The 25,158-nt window shown below is 41.9% G+C and overlaps 2 protein-coding genes and 1 non-coding gene across 7 annotated transcripts in view; 2 read left to right on the top strand and 1 right to left on the bottom strand.

Moving 5' to 3' along the window:
• The window catches only part of ACOX2 (acyl-CoA oxidase 2), a 37,702-nt gene extending 28,020 nt beyond the window's left edge, over window positions 1-9,682 (top strand). The window contains exons 14-15 of one of the 2 annotated variants that reach the window (XM_023765001.1): window positions 5,903-6,033; window positions 9,473-9,682. In XM_023765001.1, coding sequence (XP_023620769.1) covers window positions 5,903-6,033; window positions 9,473-9,543 — 202 coding nt within the window. In that variant the 3' untranslated portion in view covers window positions 9,544-9,682. Of the gene's footprint in view, window positions 1-5,902; window positions 6,036-9,472 lie in introns of both variants that reach the window. The other variant, XM_006101493.3, reaches the window with a different exon arrangement.
• On the top strand, window positions 7,808-7,936 carry LOC111828452. The gene has a single exon (XR_002832323.1). It is a non-coding gene; the product is annotated as a small nucleolar RNA SNORA11 (small nucleolar RNA).
• A 2,797-nt stretch (window positions 9,683-12,479) lies between the features above and the next one.
• Window positions 12,480-21,865, bottom strand: KCTD6 (potassium channel tetramerization domain containing 6). 4 transcript variants are annotated; one of them, XM_023765003.1, is made up of 3 exons: window positions 21,060-21,865; window positions 15,509-15,577; window positions 12,480-13,873 (listed from the first exon to the last, which is right to left on the bottom strand). In XM_023765003.1, exons 2-3 carry the CDS (start codon window positions 15,533-15,535, stop codon window positions 13,187-13,189), a joined length of 714 nt encoding a protein of 237 aa, XP_023620771.1. In that variant the 5' UTR covers window positions 15,536-15,577; window positions 21,060-21,865; the 3' UTR covers window positions 12,480-13,186. The 4 variants fall into 4 exon arrangements, with proteins under 4 accessions (XP_023620771.1, XP_023620772.1, XP_023620770.1 ...); XM_023765004.1 differs by lacking the exon at window positions 21,060-21,865 and adding an exon at window positions 18,608-18,625; XM_023765002.1 differs by lacking the exon at window positions 21,060-21,865 and adding an exon at window positions 16,184-16,359.
• Window positions 21,866-25,158: the final 3,293 nt, after the last annotated feature.

Here is a 25,158-nt window from a genome sequence, read left to right on the forward strand (position 1 = left end):
TTCAATTCCTGGTCCGGGCACGTGCTCAGATTGCAGGTTCGATCTCCAGTGGGGGGTTTGCAGGGGGCATCCAATCAATGATTCTCTCTCATCATTGATATTTCTCTCTCCCCCTCTCCCTTCCTCTCTGGAATCAATAAAAATATATTTTTTAAAAAAACAATACAAATTAGTCACCATTGTTCATAACATGAAAAATGGTCTAACTTGAGAACACAATCTTTTTTGAGAACATATGATGCCTGTGGTATTGGGGGTGAAGGGGTTATACACACGGGTGTGTGACTTTTACCCCTAGAACCTCCAAGAGTTCACATTATCAACAAGACTAAGAGAATTTAAAAAAATATATTTTTGAAATTTAAAATAATATATGCATAATGGAGGTTAAAAGAAAAAACTAGACCAAATTATTTTATTTATAATAATATGCAATATGTTGCATACCATTTGTAACTCCACATAAGCACCTCACAGATAAGTTGGTCAGTAAATGTCCAATTAAACCATCAAAAATATATTTGATAAAATTATTACTCAAGTATTAAACTTTTCCTAATATAAGTGGGAATCCAGTGATAGAAACCATTAATAGCATAATTGAGTACTGCAGTAAGCCCAAGTATCTCTAATTTTAAAAAGCTTGGCATTTTAAAAGCACATGACGACAATAATGTTCTAGTCCTGATAGTGATGATGAAACACAAAAGATCACCTTAACACCTCCTAAGCATGATTTTTATCGGCAACAGCATTTCTAAGTGCTTGACTTGACTCTACAAATGTACAATGCAAGACAAAACAGCCCGGCTGAAAACAGACAACTAATGCAGGCATCAAGCCCACAAATTGATTTACTCACATTATGGTTCCTAAGTCATCTTCCTACTAGTGCAGGATAATTAGGTATGTAAGAGATTCCATGCTTTTAACAGTTCCGGGTCACAATTCCCAGCCTTGACTATCCAGTATCACCCTCAGATTTCTGAGATGACAAATGATGGCACATGATTCTAAGCGACACTAAAAACCAGCTCTCTGTGTAATGGTAGTTAACTGACCCAAATAGTTTTTATTCGCGTGATCGTGAAATCTCAGTTGGGGGACTTCCAGGTAAAGAAGGCAGATGAACATATGCATTTACTTTGTTCCCTCCTGAAGCCTCACTAAAACATCAGCAAATGGGTTAAATTTTTAAAAAGGCATAAACCCACAAAGAAAAAGAACACTTAGAGGAGAAGAAACATGAGAATTGGAAGTAGATGAACAAACAGTGACTTAGCAGACCTGAGAAAGGTGAATCATTCCCTACAAGTGGGAAAAGCAACCAAGTTACACCCAAGAACCCCAAGAACTGGAGGGAGGACCATGTGCCTCTGACAGTGGGGGTAAAGTTGACTGATAGGATGGGTTGAAAGTCTATTTCAGAAAGAGCTGAGTCCCAAAGTCTATTTCAGAAAGAGCTGAGTCCCCAGTTCCCCTCCTCCGTGAGCAGTTTTAAGGCTTTGCTTGGCCCCACCCTGGCAGAAGGTAAACAGCTGCGGATGAGGCTGCCCTACAGAACACAGGGGCTTCAGCCCCTCCTCAGCCCTCTTTTCCCAAGGTTCCCGGAGTGGGCAGCCAGGCCAGTTCCCTGCAGGAAGATGGTAACATGATCCTCCTCTAGGGAATCTGACCAGCCCAGGGTTCCCCAATTCACCCACATTGACAAGCACAACTAGACTTCTAATCAGCTAATTAATGCCCCCCTCTTAGCTATGACCAGACACCTGCAGAAAGCCCCTGACATGAAAGAGACCAAAGCAAGCAAGAATGAGGCAACTTGAAAGACACAAGAGAATCTTCAGGGAGGAGAAAACTTTTTTTAAAAGATCAGTAATTTTTTTAAAAAAGGGAGATTTATAAAAATAAATAATAAAAATTGTAATAACTATGATGGTGTCAGATGGTACTAGACTTATCGGGGCAGTCACTTCATATGTTAAATGTCTAATCACTACATCGTACACATGCAGCATATTGTATCTTAACTGTAATTTTTAAAATAATTACATAAAAACAAAACATTACTGTCAAAAAAAGATGAGTGATATCTTCAGAGTTAAGAGGAGATAGTGTGACCATAAAATAAGAATTTCATTTCTTAAAAAGTAATAGAGAACAAAAAAACAAGAGCTCTATGAAATTAAAAAATGAGATGGAAATGAAGAACTCAATGAAGGATTGAAAGATAAAATTGCAGAAACCTCAGAAAGAAAGCAAAAAGACAAAAATAGAAGAGAAAAAATTAAAATAGTAAGAGGTCTGATCCTGTCCATCATCTGAAAAAAAGGTTGAGAAAGAGGAGACAGAGAAAACAGAAGGGAGCAGATCATTAATAAAATGATTAAAGAAGATACTCTTCAATTGAGGGATATGAAAGGGCACAAATGCTTACAGCCTAGAGGAGAGGAGACAAACACAGACATAAAATATAAGTCAAAGACACAGTGTGCGGAATAGTGATAAATGCTACTAAGAAAAGGACAGCAGGAAAGGAAAGGGGCTAGCAGTGGGGGGGAGGGGAGGGGAAGACTATAATTTTAAATAGGTCAAAGGCCACCCAGGGAGGGTGAAGTTTGAGGAATAATCTGGAGGGGGCAGGTGAGAGGAGCCATGTGGTCAGCTGGGAAAAGAGCATCCAAGCAGAGAATAAGTAGAAATGGTGGAGGCCAGAGCGTGCTTGGCACGTCCATCTGGAGAACAGGGGCTAGAGGGGCGTGGCTGAGGTGGGGAATGAGAGTAGAGGTGGGAAAGTCAGGGTGTACTGAGGGGGGTAAGGGAGGGGGTGTGGATCACGGCAAAGACTTAGGACTCTGGCGTTTACTTAGTGTGAGAACGGGAGGTTCTGAGCATAGCACAGCGCAAAGGATCACTCCAGCGGCCAGATTCAGAACGGAGTGGGGGTGGGGGACAAGGGAGCAAAGCAGGGCGACTGGCGAGGAGGCTGCTGCAATGATCCAGGTGGGAGAGGGCGGTGGGCTGGACCAGGGTGACAGCATGGGAGGTGGTGGAAAGTAGAGCTGGAATACACTTTGAAGATAAAACAGGACTTGCTGACAGGTTAGATTTGGGGCGGAATAGGCAGAGAGGAGTTCAGGTTTTTGGCCAGGACAGAGTTGCCATTAAATGGGAGAGATGATAGGAGGGCAGGTCTGGGCAGATTAGACAGGAGAAAGCTAGAAGCTCAGGATTTGGTTTTGAACACGTTAAGTTTAAAGAACCTGTTAGAAATCTGGTAAAACGTTAGTAAGCAAGTGAGACTGGAGAGAGAAATGTGGAAGTCACTGGCCTGTGGCTGGTATCTAAAGCATGAGAAGGATGATATCACAAGGATGAGAGTATGAAGGGAAGAAGCCCAAACACTGAGTCTTGGGCCCCTCCAAAGATGATGCTGGGGTGACCCATGACAAGAGATACGTCAGTGGGGTGGTGGGAGTGGAAACCTATACGGATCTAGTCCAGGAGAACAGCAAAAAGAAGTGGAAAGACCAGGTATACGTGAGCATAGCACTTTAAAGAATGTCATAAAGAGGAGCCAAGATACGGGGTAGAGGATGGTGCCGGGAGGAGTCAAAGGCTTACTTTTAAGAGGGGAGAACTGGTAGCATGTTTGCATACTGATGGAAATGATCCAGTAGAGAGGGGAGTGTGGGAAAGGCAGGAGAATTTCTGGAACACTGCTCCCTAGTAGACAAGGAAGGACTGGCCTCAGAAGGGAGCCTGGGCAGTTGACCTGTACTATGAAGAGAAAAGCACTGTGTGGGTAAATGCATGGGTGGGAATGCTTTTACCACTTTTATTTTATCAGTGGAATAGGAAGCAAAGTGATTTAGGTAAAAGAGATGGGGAAATGGAGAAATTAGATTTGAGGATAGAAGACAAAGTACAAAACATCACCTAAGAGAATAAAAGAGTAAATGAATTAGAGCAATATAATAGGATTGTTGGGCAATCATAAGGACCCCCATAAACCCTATGACCCCAGTCAGTATTAGTTTTTCCAGCCATAACTACAAAGGTGGTGGCACAAAGTCTGTGGAAAATTAAAGATAACCAGAGATGGGGTTTTGCCAAAAACCAAGGCAAGAAAAATTGTTGAATATATTTTTGAGGAGGTAACATAACAAGCCACGAAATTTCAGTGGGATAAGGAGGAAAGTGAGACCACCAGGGGGCTGAGGGACCTACTGGTAGGTGCCAGTGGGGTCACAGAATGATAAAGAGCCCTACATGAAATCACCTCATAATGATGACATAGGGTCAGCCAGAAAGAATTAAAATAGGTCCAGTATCCCAGTCACCTCAAATGCTTTTTGAAACAAGAGTCAGGGAAGAGTTTAAACAAATAATCGCATATTGTGTTTTACATTCTTTGCTAAAAAGGTAGGAAAGCGTGTGAATATTTTTTAGAAACTATTTCATTCAATGGGATTAAAATAAAACACTGTTTGTTGCTTGAAAGGGAAAAAGGGCCAACACCGGTTTGGCTCAGTGGATAGAGCGTTGGCCTGCGGACTGAAGGGTCCTGGGTTCAATTCCGGTCAAGGGCATGTACCTTGGTTGCGGGCACATCCCCAGTGGGGGGTGTGCAGGAGGCAGCTGATCGATGTTTCTCTCTCATCGATGTTTCTAACTCTCTATTCCTCTCCCTTCCTCTCTGTAAAAAATCAATAAAATATATATTCTTTAAAAAAAAAAAAAGAAAGGGAAAAAGGAAGATAGAAGTCAGAATACTAAAGGGAGTAAGCTAGGAAGACAGGAGCAGAGAAGGAAACATGGCTGAGATCACAGAGAAGTTGCAGATGCTAATGATGAGTCCTGGTGTCTGATTGTGGCAAAGATGACAGAGGGAGGCTGTAGAACGAGGTCAATGGAGCAGGAGATTCAAAGAACTGAGGAGCTGAGCTTTAGAGGAACATCTACATAGACAGTGAAATCACTAAGGATTAACAACAGCAGTGTTGGAGAGAGGACAGCGAGCCTGGAGGTAGGTCACTGCAACAGGGAGATGTGGTGGGACCTAGCTCAGCTGTGAACAGGATACATAAAGTCATAATCATATATAAGACTAGAGGCCTGATGGACGAATTCGTGCACCGGTGAGGTCCCTCAGCCTGGCCAGTGATCAGGGCCAATCGGGGCCAGCCGGCCGGGGGGAGGGACCATGGAGGTTGGCTGGCCACAGGAGGTTGGCTGTGGGAGCGCACTGACCACCAGGGCGCAGCTTCTGCATTGAGTGTCTGCCCTCTGGTGGTCAGTGTGCATCATAGCTACCAGCCGTCTGGTCATCTGGTTGTAATGGTCGCTTAGGCTTTTATATATATAGATACGTACAGTCATACTACTTTAAGCACTGAGTATTAGTCTGGCCAAAATCGTAGCTATACTGGGAGGCGGGAAGGTGAAGAGGAGGAAGCATAGGTAGGGGTCAGAAGAAGGGTGCTAAAAATAAACCCTCATCTGTTGTAATAGAGAGTCAACAGATAATGTCTACAAGTGAACCAGCAAGAAACAGAAATATAAACAAGTTACTTAGAGATGTTCAGGTTAAAACCAAAAATATCAGTTAAAAGACTGAAACTGATTGCTCTGGGTGGGAATGGGGGGGGGGGGGGGTTAGGAAATGGAGGTGAGAGAACAGGATATGCTCATTTTAAATAACCTCAAAGAACTATCTGATTCTTTATGCTGTGCATATATAATTGATCAAATACAAAAACTTTGAAAAAAAATTAAAGCTGAGTTGTTCGAAGGTGAATAATGAAGCAACCTCTAATTAGGTGTTGTTGTTCACCATTCCAGAATAATCAGATTCATGAGCAGTCTACAATACTCACAAACTCTTGTTTGTTTCTCTCAGGAAGGATGCCATCTCGTTAACGGATGCTTTCGACTTCACAGATCAGTGTTTAAATTCAGCACTTGGCTGTTACGATGGAAATGTCTATGAACGTCTGTTCTACTGGGCTCAGAAGTCACCGACCAATACTCAGGTAGTTGAGTAGAACACATAAATTATGGAAGAGAGCAGAGAACAAGCAGTGAATGCACCTCCAATGTTTTCCCATTTAAATTGATTCCCATTAGGTTAGAAATCGCTTGCCATAGCATGTCTGTTTAAAATATTTTGAGAATACATAAAAGAAACCAGGAGCGGGGCTGTGGCCTGGCAGGAACGCTGAGTCTGGACTGTAATCAGCAAAATGCACTGCTCAGAATTTGATTAAGGGAATTAGGAGGAGGACCCAAGCTCTAAATCATGGCTTGACACACCCAAGGGCATACACACGTAATGGCAAGCTGGCTTTTAAGTAACAAAAATAAGATAAGTCACACCCCACCTTATTTTCAGCCTCCTAACTCTGAGATTTGTGTTGATAAAAGTGGGTATTCAGAGGTGATAGGAAGCTCGGATGGGCGTGGTTGGGGGGCGGATCTCTCAGACCTGACTGCCAGCTAGACATACCTCCTTCCTCTTCACCTAAGGAACACAATCCCAGAAACACAGAACACGGCTGCACCGCCATCAGTAGCCAGGAAGCCACGAGAATGACCACTGCAAGGGTTATGGAGAGAAGATGCCCAGCAGTCCTAGGAGAGGATGCTAGAGCCCTGAGTCACTAACAGAAGAGAGGGCCAGGCCGTGAGCCTCACTGGGAAAAGCTATGAATGCCCATGAGCACCATTAACTGGAGTAAAGAAATAAACCCTGTACTTAGAATTTGAGGGCCCAACATTTAACAGCAGATTTGATATAGATTTTATAAAAGCAAAGATAGTCTCTACGTGCACAACGGGTTAAGTTCTATCATGCAAACATGATATTCAGATGGTGAAGCCTACTCCTTTACCTCTTAGGGCAAATTTCAGAAAAGGTGTCTTAACACCTCATCAGATTGGCAACTCTCAGGCTTTCATTCACACTTACCAGAGCATCAAACTTGCTCTTAACAGTATGCATCCTGTCATGCCTCATAGCTTAATTGAACGTGATCATCTCAAGTTATAACACAACCACTACCCCCCAAATGGTTGTCAGAGAGAAGGCTGATCCATTTTGGTCATTCCCTGACTCTAGGAAGGCATCCTTTTAACTCAACAAGGAAATACAAACAACCCACTAAAGAAGGTGTGATACAGTCACTGCCTAGTACAGTTAACTAATAGTAGTGTTTTACTTTTTCTAATGCTTAGATCTACTTACTAATATTTAAATCCCGGCATAAAACTACAGCCTCCCACTCCAGAAGAGCTCCTGTGGTCTCAGCATAAATGCATGCCCTCTGGTGCTCCAGAGGAAAGCCTACCCCGCTGTGCCACCTGTCAGAGATGATGACATAACCTCCCTCAAACCTGTTTTACTAGCAACAAGGAAACATGCCAGTTCTCCTGACTCCTCATCTTCACTAAAGCACATAGGGGACTTTCTTATTATTCCTAAAAGAATTTAATCTGGATATTATAAAAGTATTTAATCTGGATATTATAAAAGAACTTAATCTGGATATGATATGAGGGCAGGTTTATCTAAATGAGGGGCATGACCAGCCCACAGCATCAACAGATTTGATAAGCCCGGCTGGCATAGCTCAGTGACTGAGCAACAACCTATGAACCAGGAGGTCAAGGTTCGATTCCCAGTCAGGGCACGTGCCCAGTAGGGGCGGGGGGTTCAGGAGGGAGCTAGTCAATGATTCTCATCATTGATGATTCTATCTCTCTCCCACTCTCTGAAATAAAAATATATTTAAAAAACAATGATGTCGGGGTGTGAAGAGAGCAGAGTGCCTGAAGAATGGCTCCTCTGTGTAGAACACATCCAACAGCAACTTGGGCTTGTTCTTCATAGGTGGCAGGATGCTATGACTTTCCTGTGACATTACGCCCTATACATGAAAAAAAAAACCCAAAAAACGATGTCCTTAAAAAAAAAAAAAAAAAAAAAGGTTGATGCACTTCATCCCAATCACTTTTCCCTTTTCTGTCACCTGCCACTTCACTGTGAACAAGGATGTAGTCTTCACCTTCCTAACTCCAGGGCCTATCACAGAGTAGACATTTGCATTGATGGAATAATTAACATGGTTTTGTGACCTACAGTGAGAGGAAGGAACCTGCTGCATCCACAATGCTGCAGAGACGGTTGCCATCCTAGCTTCACTTACCTTGCTAAAAAGGTGACAGGTACAGCAAGCACCTTAGGAACTGAGATTATAAATGACCTTGGAGAACGGTTTCCAATTAGTTAAAATGGTACTCGGTTGACTGCTAATATACAGCCACATCATCTTACATTTCTGGCTCCTCTAGAGAGCAGCAAAATGGCACTTTCACAGTGTAATGTTTTAATCTGCTGTAGATAATTCTGAAACTACGAGAAGAGGCAGTTTTCATTGGCACTAGCAGAAAAAGATTCACTACAGGTATTTCAAATAAATTAAAACAAAAGCTACGTTAAAACAGACCTTGCAGACAAATGAGAATATATGTCACTGACATTTTCTATCCAAAGAAAGGTGCTATGCTAAGTGTCGTGTCTTAGAGCCCGAAGCTAGTCTCTCTTCAGTCTGGGCGGTGGGTGTTGAGCTTCATGCCGGGACTGGGTGATTTGCCCTCCCGACGTTTATTTGAGCCATGAGTCTGGTTTTTTGGCTTTTTTCCTGATCTGGCCATTTCAAGCCAGCCTTTCCAAAGTGAACAGCAAAAGGCTGCTGCCCCTCCCCACATGAACTCATATCAAAGTGATTCCCTACAGACGCAAGCAGTGGAGGTAACACTGGGGATAATTTCAAAACAAGAATCCTATTTTCCCGCCCTTATTCTATTGTAAAAGTCTGTCCAAGTAGTTGCTAGATGCCTTAAATACACCTACTGATTAATTCAATCATTCAACATATTTACTGAACATACAATATATGCCAGAAACTTTTCTAGGTACTAAGAATACAGCAGAGATCAAGAGTCATTCAAGGAGCTTACAGTTTAACCCAGACAGGCAAAAAAGACACAAGTAAATGTTACACGGATGAGAGAGGGCTGAGAAGGAACCAATCAAGACATCAGAAAATAATAGGGATAACCTATTGTGACATATTATATTGCTTACCTGATTCCACCGTTCTGATTCCTTTATGGTTAGTGTTCCATTTCAAGGAGCCTCAAAGAGTGGAGCCTTTTATTTGTGTTCAATTCCAAAAGCAAATGATAACTGTGTTTTTTAATTGGCCACCTGCATCCACAATTTAAAATCTGCTGGAGAAAATGAAGGATGCCCTTTGGAAAAAAATGTTTCTCCATATGTTCACACAATTTTTAAAATTAAAAATCTTATGTAATGTTCATTTTGAAACAAAAAAAAAAACAACTTAATTTGAAAAGTTATTAATCCTGACAGAAATATTCTGTCTTACTAATGCACTTCTTTCTACAACAGGGGAACCCTGCCTACCAGAAATATCTAAGACCACTACTACAAAGTTGGAGATCCAAGCTATGAAATAATCGGCAGCATTCAAGAAGCACCACTTGCCCTGGCCAGCTTGGCTCAGTGGATGAAGCGTCGGCCTGCGGACCGAAGGGTCCCGGGTTCGATTCCGGCCAGGGGCACATGCCTGGGTTGCGGGCTCGGTCCCCAGTAAGAGGGGGGGGGGGGATGCAGGAGGCGGCCAATCGATGATTCTCTCTCATCATTGGTGTTTCTATCTCTCTCTCCCTCTCCCTTCCTCTCTGAAATGAATAAAGAAATATATTAAAAAAAAAAAAAAAGCACACTCTGTGATAATGGTAGCATGGCAAATATGGCATTAAAACTTTAAAGTACATATGTGTATGTATTTTTTAAAGAGTCATTATCTTCTAGAGAGACAGTCTGAAGTGAATGAAACATCTGTGGTTTACTTCAAAATCCATGAGAGGAAAAAAGGGGAGAGAATAGTTGTGGATGCTGGTCATTGGGTACACCGTTATTTAAACAATTCTCTCTTCTAAGTATATTTGGCACTTCCTACAATAAAACACAGTAGTATTATGCTGGGGTACAGCCCCAGCAGGTCCAGGGGTTCCACAAGCAAGGATGGACCGGCTTCCGGCAGTATTATCCAATTGTAGCATCTATTTTGTTAAATCCCAGGGTTTTGTTTTTGATCTAGCAAAAGCCAATAGGTTCATTGGTTATCATTTGTGCCTACAGCTCACATTTATCTGAGGGTTTAAACTTTAAAAGGACACACACATGCACACACACAATCTTTCTCCAAAAGTGCCTATACTTGTAATCTAAATAATATGTACAGCCCTAAGACTTCAAATAAGTATTAATTTTGAAAAATCAACCTTTCCACAGAAAATTAAAACTTATAAAATACATAATTGCTCAAATTACCCAAATATACTCAAGCTACATTTTCATATCATTTTCAGTTGCTTAAGCAAATAAAACACTCAAAATTAAATGCCCAAATTGCAAAATCTCTCAGCTGGCTATTTTTCCTAATTTACCCATATAAGTAATCATTTTGTTGATAATAAATCTGTGAAATTTTACCAAAAGCAAACTTATCTCCAGTAAACTGAACAAAGAAGAGATCTCAAAAGTTTTTAACTTTTAAAGCCTTGGAAGGCCAAATATTATTCCCATTTTTTCTCACGTTCACCTCAGCTAGCTTAACAACACCTAAGTGGCTGGGTTGGTTCTGTCTTAGGTAACCACTAAGCAACCTGAAGCCGGAGACCATTTTTTAAAGAGATAACTTCATACTAGTACATTTACTGAAACCACAGCAACCGGTCAATACCATTAAGGAGTTTTAGCTTGAAGATGGTGAAAATGGGGTAATTACAGGTTTCTGAATGTTGGTCATCTGTCAAATCTTAAGTTAAATTTTCAGAGACCTCGGCAAACACGGATGAAGGTGTTTTCAAACTCCTTTCAGAGGCAGAATCTCAGAGGAGAAAAGGAGTGGCTGGCCCTAGAACACACAGCCTGAGAACCTTCCTCCCACAGAACAGGGAAGGCATTACACACCTACACAATGGAATAATACGTGGCGGTAAAAAAGGAGGAGTTCTTACCATTTGCAACAGCATGGATGGACCTGGAGAGCATTATGCTAAGTGAAATAGGCCAGTCAGAGAAAGATAAATATCACATGATCTCACTCATTTGTGGAATATAATGAACAACATAAACTGATGAAAACAGATCCAGAGACAGAGAAGCATCAATCAGACCGTCAAACCTCAGAGGGAAGGTAGGGGAGGGTGGGGGTAAGGGGGAGAGATCAACCAAAGGACTTACATGCTAGCATACAGGCCTAACCAATGGACACAGATAACAGGGGGGTGAGGGCATGAGTGGTGGTGGGGGGGGGAGGGTAATGTGGGGATAAGGACACATATGTAATAACTTAATATTAATCAATAAAAAAAATTTTTTTAAATACACACTTCCTTTTAGAAGGTGTTCCAACAAACCAGGAAGTCTCACTATAGTTAACATAAACCTTCCTGTGAGTAACTTCCAAGAAATAGAATCAAACGAACTATGCAAAATAAAGACTACTGAGAAACAAATACACATACCTGGTCCAGATCCTTCATTCACTGCAGTTTATTTCCTCTCCTCAGAAATAGATTTAACTTTAATAAAATAATTTGTGGGTTACCATATACGGTCAAAACCTTGGTTTTGGAACACCTCCCATCTCAAATAATTGGGTTCTCGACCAAGTTGTTCACAGACTATCTGGGTTGTCGAATAAAACTTTGGTTCCAACCCAACAACCCTTTCAACACATGATCAATCATGTGTCTCTCAGGCGACAAGGAGAGAATGCGTGAGTGTGAGTCAGTTTATGGCTAACACTCGAGTTAACATCTCAGGAAATTGTGCTGTGAAGTTTCATGTGTTTTTGCTTATAGTGGTCTGAAACAGATTGATTCCGTTTACATTATTTCTAATGGGGGAAAATGATTTGGTGTTCAAACAAATTGCTTCCTGAATAGCCTTCCGGAATGAATCAAGTTTGAGAACTGAGGTTCCACTGCATAAGAGAATAAAGTGGCTGAAGAGTCAGTTTGTTCCAATACTCAACACAAAGCTCGGATAAGGGTCATATTCAGGGCTATGACAAATGGTGGCTTATTGAAGAAAAATCTTTAATCTTCAACTTAATTCCTACTTAATTTGTCAAATTATATGGTCACTGTTCAGATTGTACTGTTTTAGACAAAATTAGTAATTCCATCTATTCCTGCTTAATAACACAGTAGAGTTCTACAAACTGCATCCAAAGGTACCACTGAGTCCTCTTGAGTCAAATACAAGTGTGCTTTGGCAGTGCAGTGTATGTTGGTACATAAAACAAACAATGCATACTTTAGAGACAAGAAATATGATTTTCCCCTTAAGTAACAGTAGTCAATAAATATAAACCTAATTTTTCTATTTCATTTTTTATTCGTTTTTTTCTGGTAGACAGTACACTTGGGAATTATACTGCACCAGGCATAAGAAGTAAGATTTCTACCACAGGGACATTTTGTATTCAGAATCCAATATAAATATTTCTAGTCAGACATTTCCATGGCTACAGATATTTGGTTGCTTGATTTATATGCATAGAAAGAAACAGTTGTAATAACTGTAAAAAGCAGTACTTAACAAGTACTTTTAAATGATTGGAACAGTTTTCTTTTAATATTACAATACTGCTTATTGGTGTGGAAACTAGGTCACCCTACATGATGTTTTGATTTTTGTCAAAAGCATCAGGAGTACTCACTTTGTTTATTCTTTCATTCCTATATTTTTGAGCCTCTAGTTGAGTTAGGGACCATTTAATCAGAAATCATTTTAGCACTGTAATAAAAAAAAGCTCTGTTAAGGGTTTATATACCATAATAATTTTCAGACTTCTTTTTATAAAAAAGTTATCTGGAGGCTCTGAACAGGCACATGCATACTCAGGGTGAAGGGAATGAACATAGAGGAATCCACTAAAGCACAAAACTTCCTTCTGCTCCTCAATGCCTTCAAATAAATACCAAAAAAACTTTTTTAAATCCCACAAAAAAAAAAAAAATCAGTCTCCAGTCTCTTCCATCTCCTGGAAAGTCAGTGTCCAGGAACTCCCCCGGATGGAGCTCAATCGTCTGTCTTCCGGGCCAGCCTACAGAAAGTCCAGTTGTGCTCCACTGTGTTCTCATTGGCCCGCTCACTCATGTGATGCACCCGGGTGTTGCGGATCGTGAAGCCTTGTTTTGTGATGTATTCCATCAGGTGGACCCGAAGAGAAACCTCCTGGTGATAATCACAGGGTCCAAAGGTGAAGGAGACCTGGCAGTCTCTGGTGTCCATCATGTGCTTGTTCCACTTGGTAAAATAGTTTGAGATGCCTTCTAAGAGGGAATGGACCTTGGTGGTGATGGTTAGCTGGGTGATGATGACAGCTACTGGATTGGAGTACTTAGAAAGCTTCCGAGTGCTAGATAATTCCACCACTTCTTCAAAAGTATCCATAGGATACAAAGGCTTAGGGTCATTGAGACACTGAATCAAGGGCTCAATCTGATAAAAGTCTGCTTCTTTTCGAAGCAGATCGAACTCCTTAAAATCCAGGGGTAAGGTCAACTCTGAAGTTCTTAAGAAGTTGAGGACATATCTGAAAAGAGGTCCATCTCGATCAATGAAGTAATTGCCTTGAGGGTCTCGAGCTGTGGGGAAGTCCCCCCCAAACATAGCTCCAAGCATGGAATCCGGGTATCGGGTCAATGTGGTGAGAGACGTTGTGTACAAGTGTCCACCTACATTTAACGTGACTGGGTCAGTCATCTGAAATTTTGTAAAAAATGATTAGTCACCTGAAATTTTTAAAATCCTAACTTTGACAAATTAAGAAAAATGGTAACAAGCAAAGCAAAAGATTCCTTCCGGCTATGAGTATTTAGCAATCTATTATGCAAATCAGCTTTACTTTCAGTGATAAACCCTCCTGGATGCAGGGATCTAACACATGCTTTCAATAGGAGATAACTCTATTTCTTTAAAGACATACTAAGAAACAAAGGCATCACTTCCAAAGCCATTTAATTTCAGCCCCAGTATCTAAAGAGAAGTTTTGGTGAGAGTATATTAGGGAAAGACAAAGGCCAAACTAAAATAAACTAAGTTTCTTTCTGCTTTAAAAAAGAGACTTGTTCTGGCTGCTGTGGCTCAGTTAGTTGAGTGCCATCTCTGCACAGAGAGGTCACTGGTTAGATTCCTGGCCAGGGCATATGCCCAGGTTTCAGGTTCAGTTCCCAGTAGGGGGCGCAAAGGAGGCGTGATTGTTGTTTCTCTCTCCCTCTCCCTTCCTCTCACTCTAAAAAGTCAATAAGAAACATTTTTTAAAAAATAGAAGAGTCATTTTTCTTAACTCAATTTGACAAAAAATAGGCCAAAAATGATTTGATAATGAAAAGAATCTAGTTTCAATATTTCTTCTGTTTACTCTTCTCTCAAAAGGGGGTGGGGAATCATGAAATTTTTTTAAAAGATAAAATTTGTGCAGACCTAACTTTTTCATGGCAATAACAGTGCCAAATACTAAGTTAAAATACACAGTTTGATCAACACAATCTCATATACCCAAAAGCTAACAGCAACTTTCAAATTTCAAAATCTGATACTGTATTTACTTTTGTAACATTAATGTTGCAACCTGCTCTTTAATTTTGAAAAGCAAGCTTCTCTAAATAATATATACCTTCAGTTTTAAAGACAGACTGACAGACTTCAGTTACTAGGCAGGTAAAATATTTCTTAAAGTAAAAGGAAAATAGGAAGATACGCACACACAAGTGGGAAAAGTGGCACCTTCTCAATGGTAACCTCCCTAACCACAAGGAAATGTCCTCTGCACCAGCGGTTGGCAACCGGTGGTCCGTGAGGTCGGCGACCGCTGCTCTGTACCATTCCCCACTGGACCCTTTTCATAGTCACTTTTCATGAAGGAAGAGTATTAATGGCAATAAACTTAAAGACCAAAAGTCATGATCTCTCCCAAATAAAGTTACTCTGAAGTCGATGTTGAGTTTGCTTACATAAAAACACCAAACACCCCAAAACACATCTAAACTAATTAAGGGGAGATACACCAATAATTTTCATTCTTACAAGATGTATGATACCTAAGAATACATAAGGGGGAAAGACATCTTATATAATGTCCTATATAATAATAGGCTAATAGGAAAATTGTCCCCTCAACTGGGAGTACGACCGGGAGTTCAACCAGGAGTTCAACCAGGGGGCGGGGGCGGCCAGTCAATGGCCCCTCCCCCTGGCCGGCCCCATCCCTGATCACCCGCCCCCCCATCGGGGCAGAGTGGGCCAGCCAGATCCCACCTGTGCACAAATTCATGCACCAGGCCTCTAGTACAAAAATAATTTGACAGCCTTCAAAAGGCATCTGCAAAAGCATCTCACCATATAGCCCCAGTCTCCATTATCCATCTGCTCCAGCGCTGCGTCTGGGGAGCCCAGGTTCCAGGAAAACTTGGGGACGAGAAAAAGACAAGACAGCACATGTAACCATGAAAACAGAGAGGAAAGATTTTTCCACTTCACAGAGCAGGCGGAAACATGAGAAAACTACTCATCTTTGCTCAATTAAAACCTGCTACAGGGCAAAGATCTAGGGAAGCATTCCTCCAGAGCAGTGATTTTCAATCAGGGTGCTACAAGAATTTTTAAAATATGCAATTCCGCCCTGGCTGGTTAGAGAGTCAGTCTTTGGACCAAAGGGTTACAGGTTCAATTCCCAGTCAAGGGCATGTACTTGGATTGAAGGTTCAATCCTCAGCCCTGGTCAGGGCGCGTGTGGGAGACAACCAATTGATGTGTCTCTCTCACATTGATGATTCTTTCTCTCTCTCTCTCTCTCTCTCTCTCTCTCTCTTTCCTTCCCTGCCACTCTCTCTCAAAAAAAAAAAAAAAAAAATCAATGGGGAAAACTATCCTTGGTTGAGGATTAACAAATATATATGCAACACCTGACTCTTTAGTCAGGGGCACTGACCTCTTTTCCCTTAGATTGTCAAATTAAAAAAATGACAACCAACACAATAATAGACATCCAGTGTGAACAAATCAAAATTATACCTATTTTGTCTGACCGGTGTTGCTCAGTCGTTGAGCCTCAACCAATGAACCAAGACATACAGTTCGATTCCTATGAACCAGGGGTCACAGTTTGATTTCTGGTCAGAGCACATGCCCAGATTACTGGCTCAATCCCCAGTAAGGAGGCATGCAACCAATTGATGATTCCCTCTCATCACTGATGTTTCTATCTCTCTCCCTTTCCCTTCCTCTCTCTCTAAAATCAATAAAAATATTTATTTTTAAATTATACCTATTTTTTTGTCAGATCGGCAAAAAATATAGTATACAGTGGAATCTCGGTTCTCAAACTTAATTTGTTCCCTAAGGCTGTTCAAGGAGTAATTTGTTCAAAAACAAAATCATTTTTTCCCATTAGAAATACGTAATGTAAATTGAATTAATCCATTCCAGACCCTCAAAAGCAAAACAAACAAACAAAAAAACCACAAAAATCTTCACAGCACAATTTCCTAGGATGTTAACATGTGAGTTAGTGGTAAACTGACTCACACACATTCTCTCCTTTGTCGCCCAAGAGACATGTGACTGGTCATACAGGTATCAGCAGGAAAGGGTTTTGGGTCGAGAACCAAAGTTTTACATGAACAACCTCATCAAGAACTGAATTGTTTGCCCTAACCGGTTTGGCTCAGTGGATAGCACGTCGGCCTGCGGACTGAAGGGTCCCAGGTTCGATTCCAGTCAAGGGCATGTACCTTGGTTTCGGGCACATCCCCAGTAAGGGGTGTGCAAGAGGCAGCTGATCGATGTTTCTCTCTCATCGATGTTCCTAACTCTCTATCCCTCTCCCTTCCTCTCTGTAAAAAATCAATAAAATATATTTAAAAAAAGAAAAAAGAACTGAATTGTTTGAAATGGGAAACATTCTAGAACTGAGATTTGACCTATAATATTTGGGGTGCCACAGAATTTTAGTAATTAGTTTATGTGTGCCATGAGATGGAAAAGGTTGAAAATTGCTGCTTTAGAGCATTCTATGGACGCACTTCCTTCCCACAACATGCACCTAACCTCTACAAGAAAGAATTATCCTATACTTAGGGAACAAGGAAGAGACTAGGAAGTAAATTAGTCATTCAAATTCTACCTATCTTCTCTGAAAATTCAATTTTTAGAATTTCTATGGGAGAACATTACGATTAACTCTACAACCTTATCCTTGTACAAACCTATCATGATCCTTACCAAAAAGGTTAAGAGAGAGGTAGAGGGGGGAAAAAAACCTCTTTTTCATCAGCATTTCAGCTATACAAACTAAACATCTCAGTAAAAGCGTTAAAAACCTTAGACCTCCAAGATACCAGTATCACTTCGCAAGAGAAATACCATCAGGATGGCATTTCTTTCATAACATAAAAAACTAAGTGTACTTTTAATACTGATACATTTCATTTATACAATAATCAAAACAAATAGAAAATAATTTAAATGCCAAAACATTAGAGCAAATTTTGGGGCAAGAAGAACCTTACAAATCGGTTTGAGAGTCACTCAGCTGGCACCTGGGAGAGCCAGCCTGAAGACACTGATAAACACCAGATACTAATGATGCCAATTTGAATTTACCTACAATTCCAAATCACTTAAACAAACAGTTTCCCAGCTACCGAACTGCTTTAGTCAGTACCCTCTCACGCACATCATTCCCCAATCAACCAGCAAAGCAGTTTCAAAAGCTCTGACAAGAGACAATAAGAAGCACGGGCTTATCGGAAAAGCACTGGCTCCTTTATGTGGTCTTTCAACAGATTCACTTTTCCCACTTTTAGAGGAATCTGGCACACTATTCCCAGAACAGGCCTGGCTACAGAAGATCACAAAGGCTCTTTCTCAAAAGGTCACTCAGGCATGTAGAGAACATTTGCATAGCACAGCATGGGCTGAAATCAGAGCCTGAAGCATCTATTTCTCCACCTCAAAAATTCTTCAAAGCAAACAAGCTAAAATGTGGGCCAGACAACGCACAGTTCGTTTTTATTCTAATACCACACTCAGCAGTTGGATATAGATATGCCTCCACATGCTACAGGGTGAGAAATAGAACAAATGTCAAATTTCAGGGCTGTGACAAGCTTTCATTCCTGACTTGTTTCACAAACAGTATTTGAAGAGAACAACAACAACAAAAACAGGCTTTACCAATTTGTATTAGCATCTGATTCAGTTACTGATAAAACAGACAGGTAAGTAACAATTTAAAAGACCAGTCATCCAAAGGTTTTGTAAGATGCCCCTCTTTGGCATCTTCCCATCACCAAGAGCATTCATTCCTGACAGCCTCAAAAATAATTCAAGCAACATTTACTGTAGGTCAGTAGACATTAGGTGCAATGTGGATACAGGAAACAGGAAAAGTACAATTCCTGCCTTCAATCTATGAAGAAAGGCAACATGTAACACCTGAAGTGCTGTTGGGGTCCAGCCACAGCAGGTCCAGGGGTTCCCAAAGGTGTGGACAGCGTTCAGTTGATCAGCATAGCAAGGTTCTCTCTTTTATTGTCCGGTTACATCTGTATGTATACCATTTGATCCTATAAGCATGCCTCTATAATCACATCATAGTATGTTTGTTTTGGGTAACCTTCTACAGTTCCTTGTATCATTTCCATAGTTTCTTATCTGACCTTTGCCAAAAATCCTGTCTGTGTCTATCTAGTTCTGTTTATTTTAATCTTGTCTAGGTTAATCTCTGTGTTTCATTATAAGGGCTATTCCAAGGTCACTATTCTACAGCTCTACTGATAAACTACAAGGAAGTGACTGAAGGAGATTATCCTACCCAGTAAAGGTTATGTCCTCCCAGCCTCGATGCTTGCCTTCCCTGGGACTGCCCTGTGTCGGTGGGTCTCCAGGGGTATAGGCTTTGGTGCTTTCCCTGGTGGGCTGACCCCTGGGGATGTGGGCCCAACAAGTCCCAAATTTATTGCCAACAGTCTTAGTCCTGTTAATCCCTAACTCCAGGGAAAAATCCTCATCTGGGGAAACAACCTTTCTCAGGGAGGTGGTCCTGTTTAAAACACATAGCGCTAAGAGGGGGAGCAAACATATGCCATATATGCCAGGTCCCTTGAAACATAAGCTGTGCAGATGTTTCTTCCCTGCAGCAACTGTGTCAAGCAGCAAGGGTGGACCGGCTTCCGGCAAATTCCCCCATTTTTATTTTTTAAATGACAGCGCGTGTAAATCAGCAGCCACCTCTCGGATTGAGTTGTTTAAGACTCGGAAGAAGACTTGTTTGTGATTTTGCTAACGGGTCAGTCCGAGGCTTAACCCTATATCGGCTCCCCGCAAAGTGCAGCACAGAATTCAAAGTGCTTTGTAACATACAGACTGCCAGAGGCCTTCTGGAGAAAGAGCAAGAACAGTTCCAAATGGGAAAATGGAGGACTTCTGGGAAGAACTCCCTCAGTAGACCTCTGCAGGAATAGCTGGACAACCTGAGAAGGGTCTCTAGAATGAAGAAACATTTTAAGTAAAAGGGGGAGGAGGGCTTCCTGATACAACATTCCTGATACAGCAAGCAGTGCATGAATCACTATCCCCATTTTATAGATTCAAAATAGAGGAACAGCAGATAGGGATTTGCTCTAGGCCTCATAGCTGGAAAGAGCTGATTAAGAGCTTGAGTTTTCTGACTCCTAGTTTAGATCTTTCCATGAATCCCCTCCTTGGGTAGAAACAGAAGAGAATCCAAGAAACAAGAAACTGAAAGGATTAACTTTAGACCTCCTACAGCTGTCTATTAACCTTATTCACCTCCTAAGGTTTTAGTTACAAATGCTAACAGTCACTCAGTTTACTAGTAAATGAGCAGTCATAACGGGTTTTTAAAATTCCCGAGTCAAACCATCAAGAACCTACTCCCTAGTGCAGTGATGGCAAACTCATTTTTTGGTTGATTTTTCTTTGTTTAATGGCATTTAAATATATAAAATAAATATCAAAAATAAAGTCTTTGTTTTACTATGGTTGCAAATATCAAAAAATTTCTATATGTGACACGGCACCAGAGTTAAGTTAGGGTTTTTCAAAATGCTGACACGCCGAGCTCAAAAGGTTCGCCATCACTGCCCTAGTGCAAGCATGTCAAACTCAAAGGCTAACACAAGCCAAATAAACAAGGTTTAAGTTTATTTGGGCCACAAAAAAACAAAAGCTTCAATTTTCATAGAATCGTAGGTTTATTTCGATAGAGACATACTGAATACAAAGGGCTGACATAAATAAGTCATCATTCATAAAATAGAACATTCTAATAAAAATTAATATTTTTTCTTGAACATTAACTTACCAGACACTGAATAACTGCACAAATTAATAAGCGTAATGCAAATAAGCCTATTTCTCTTGTTCTCCGAAAGCGAAATATTTCCTGTTGTGCACACCAAACAAGTCAGTCTAAGACTAATGATGTGGCCATCAGCTGCTAAAATATTCGCTGCTAGTGCTAGTGGAGAGAAATGGTGCGCCGGCACGTAAGGGAAATGAATGCAACACGATTATTGTAATCAGTCATTAGCGAACATTGTAGTTCGTTATTAATAATTATGTATAATAAGATATTGTAAAAATTAAGTTACTAACTTTTTATTAAAACGTTTCTTACAGCCGTGGCCGGTTTGGCTCAGTGGATAGAGCGTCGGCCTGCGGACTGAAAGGTCCCAGGTTCGATTCCGGTCAAGGGCATGTACCTGGGTTGCGGGCACATCCCCAGTGGGAAGTGTGCAGGAGGCGGCTGATCGATGTTTCTCTCTCATCGATGTTTCTAACTCTCTATCTCTCTCCCTTCCTCTCTGTAAAAAAATCAATAAAATATATTTAAAAAAAACAAAAAACAACATTTCTTACATACCGTTATATTAGCTGGGCCGCAAAAATAATCCCTGTGGGCCACATGTGGCCTGCGGGCCCGAGTTTGACATGCTTGCCCTAGCGTGACTGAAGGCTGCTGTCTTGTCTATAAGTGAAGTAAAGAACTCCAATAGCGCAATGTCCAAATGGTTAAATGAGAAATGGGGGCCAAGACAAGGAAACAAAACAGACATCATCAGTGTTACAGCTGTTACACAGGTCTGTCCACTACTAATCCTTCCCCCCTCTTTTTTTACTGCTAAATCAAAACAAGATAACTTCTTAAGCAATCATAAAAAGAAAATTAGATGCTGCCCCTGAACCTGTTCTACAGCAAAAGCCAAGGTTCTGTTCCGGTACAAAGATGTAATGCCCTCAAGCTTAATAATTCAGGAAAGCAATCATGGGAATCTTAAAAAGCACCCAAAAGCCTCCTTACACTTGTGTATAAGATACATCAAAATAAAATAAAGCCACTTCCAATAACAATGACTACACTATCAAAAAAAATCAAATTGTTCACTAAAGAGCTCTAAGGGAAAAATAATATTGCTTGAATTTTATCTTTACTCCTTACTTCTAAATATCCTCTGGGAGATGCTTAGATACAGCAAGAAACAAAGCTGGAAGGTTCCTGGTCTTCCAATAGCTGGATAATTGGCCTCTGAATTGATAACTATTAGGAACATCAGAGAAACAACGCAGATGAATGAAATAGAACATAATCCAAAAGAATTTCCGGGACAGTTTCAATCTCTTCTAAATCATTTTCCAGAGCTGCTAACAATTAGAAAATGATTTATTTTCTTTTCATCTTCTCTCCCTTCTGGCACAGTCTCCAAGGGAGGGCTTGATGAGAAGCTAAATGACCACAAGATGGGCAGCAGAGGAAGATCTTGAAATGGACATCAAACAGGCTTGTTTTACTTGATTAAGACAAAGAAAAACCTAATATTTCAGAAAATTTGCCAGGAATGGAGATTATGAGATAACAATGAAAAAAATTTGCCTTTAAAGTGACCTGCCTTACTAAAAGATCGTTTTCCAGTAAACAACAGTGGATGCAACGAGCACAATTATAAAGTTCAAAGAAAGGCTCCAGAACCTGTAAAATCAGTTCACCTGGAAAAATCTGACCTTTGGCCCAAATAAAATTCTTGTGGCAACAACTGGGTGACCATTCCCTAAAAATATAAAACAGTACTAAAAATTCGCGCACGTTTAAGCTTCAAAGGTTAATTATGACTAATGTATCAATTCTGTTAGCAGATAATTAAGGAAAATGCTAAAGAATTTATCAAAGCCTTAAGATAACATGCTAAGAATTTTCTGAAGTAGCAAATCTGGAAAATACACAATTAAACAATACCTTAAAAGAAAAACCCAAGAACCCCCGAAGGCCATTTTCCTCACTACTGCACAATTGCACTGACAGGCTTCATGGTTACGCTGAACTAATTTAACTCAAAGATTCTGGGTCTATCACTTCAGGTACAGACTAAGAATACTCTAGGGCAGCGGTTCTCAACCTGTGGGTCTCGACCCCTTTGGCGGTCGAACGACCCTTTCACAGGGGTCGCCTAAGACCATCCTGCATATCAGATATTTACATTACAATTCATAACAGTAGCAACATTACAGTTATGAAGTAGCAACGAAAATAATTTTATGGTTGGGTCACAACATGAGGAACTGTATTTAAAGGGCCAGAAGGTTGAGAACCACTGCTCTGGGGCAAAAGTTCTACTCCTATCTGACAACCTATAGATTGCAATACACACTATTCCCCAAACTTGAATAATAATAAAACCTATAGCTACTGCCTTTCCACTGTTTCCTGGTAGCCCTTTTAAAATGCCTTTCGATTAAATCTTCGTGCCTGACATTCAGGAGACTCAATAAATTCCATCTGTGCATACCTGCAAATTACCTTTGTACTGAATTGCTGTTGTTGAAACGTGGGAGTTTGAAAGTGAAATACTTTTCATAGTAATGAGTCCAGCGACATCTAAAGGAGTCTTCTGGGCTAACATTCGCATGCAGGCTGGCACAAGCAGCCAGGTGCACCGGAGAATGTGAGTGATGTCAGGTTATCCTTAACCACACCACGAAGGGAATGGATTGTTTTTCCCAAAACCAATTCTTTCTTCTCTCTCTTCCCCCCAGGTGGTCTAGAAGAAAGGCTTTCTCAGGTGAAAACTGTCCTTAATACTAAAGAGCTGTCACAAGTAATCACAAAATCACTAAATTCCTCTTACTCTCCCCCAGTTTCTACAGGATGAAACAGGATAACAGCACCTTCCCCAAAGTAATACCGCGTAGGCACAATACAAAGGCAACAAGTGACCTACAGGGTAGCAGGTCAGGAGTAGGGTTCTGAAGTCACATGCGGCCCGTGCAGAGGAAAGAGAATGGGTGAAGACGGCATCCCAATTCTGCTCCAGTTCTACCTATGAGACCCTGATTAAGTCAGTCCTTATGCCCAGCTGCTTCCTCGCAGAGGAGAAAATAAGCGAGATCATGAATAGAAAACCATTTGTAAACTGGCAAGTGTTAAACAAATGTGAAAATGCTAGTGGCAGTATAAACAAAATTTCTATGGTAAATTAAGAAACTTGAGACTGTGAACACAAGTAATTTAGAGCACTGGCATGAAGGCAGGGCAAATACCAAAGACCTCTTAATCCGCTTCCAATCTCCCCGGAGCCCCAGAGGGGAGAACTACAGGTACAGGGGAGCATCCCGCTCTTACAGAGACCGCCAGACGTCTGAGCTCCTGACCACAGAGGGGACTTGTCAAAGCATGACTCAGGATTATCTCCAAGGTTAAGATGAATCAAATAAATATGCGTATTCCATCTTAAGTAGCCTCCAGATATCACAATCTAAGACACACTGAGGGACTCATAGGAAGATCCACCTTAGGATTCCTTTTCGCAGTGATGCTTTGGGTTAAACATGACTTATGGAAATCAAATCACACAAACCTAAGGCATGGCATCTGTCCTGACCACTCAATCCTTACTAGCTAGGGCACTGCCCAAAATGAGGGTGAGTATGGACTGAGGGTTCTCAACCAACCAGCAAGCTCTCTCTCCCTACCAACCCCGTGGGTAAAGATTGTCCTTTTCCTAGAATCGAGGACCTAGATACACATGGTTCGTGCGAAGACACCAGGCCTGTGCTCAGCACTGAACCCCAGCTTCCCTCCTCTCCCGGAGCCATGGGCGCACTCGGCCCTGGTGACAGCGAGAAGATGCACATGCCCGGGGGAGAAGGTCAGAGGCGCTCGGGCGGCCCCGAACATCCTGAGCCAAACCGGGTCACCCCGGTCTCTCTGCACCCAAACCTCATCCACCACCAAGTCCTGGAGCTGGATTTATGAACTTGGTCTAGAACTGCTATACTTGAACAGAAACTTGTTAACTTCAGCAGAATATCCGAACGGGATCTGTTTCATTTCTCCCGTCCACCCCTGGGACAGCCTCCACCAGCGCCGGCGCGGCAGGTGCTTGGGGCTCCCCACGGCCACGGCCACCGCTCACCCCGACCTGCGGCGACACCAGGGCTGACACACACCTGGGTGTCAGCAGCTCAGCCGCAGGCAGTGTCTCTGGGGCAGAAACTCCCGAGGCGGGGCTCGGAAGCCCTCCCGCAGGCTTTAAATTAGGGCAAACGGGGCTAAGCAGCAGCACCCCCAAAACAATCCTTGTCGAGCACCCCGAGGTGCCCGGCCGGGCAGCGCCCCGCAGACCAAGTCCCCACCCCACCCGCGGCCCCGGCGTGGGACGGGAGATGCTGGGGCCTGGGCGGGGGGAGCGCACCGGGGCCCGACCCGGGGACGCCGTCACCACGCGTCCCGCCGGGCGGGCCCGGAATCACTTTCCCAGCCCAGCCGCTCTTCCGACATGCAATCCCCCCGGGCCCGTGCCAGCCCCAGAGCGCGCCGCCGGCTCCCGGGCTGCCCTCGGCGCGGTCCGCGACCGCCGTTTTCACCGTCACGCTTAGCCGGCCGCTCCTCCAGGGCTCCTTCCGGACTCCTTGTAGAAACGGCAAAAGAAAGAATTAAGGTGACGGGTTGGAGTTGAATCAGTGATAGA

The sequence above is a fragment of the Myotis lucifugus genome, unplaced genomic scaffold (genome assembly GCF_000147115.1).
Source record: "Myotis lucifugus unplaced genomic scaffold, Myoluc2.0 scaffold_366, whole genome shotgun sequence".
In the NCBI taxonomy this organism is placed as follows: Eukaryota; Metazoa; Chordata; class Mammalia; order Chiroptera; family Vespertilionidae; genus Myotis; species Myotis lucifugus.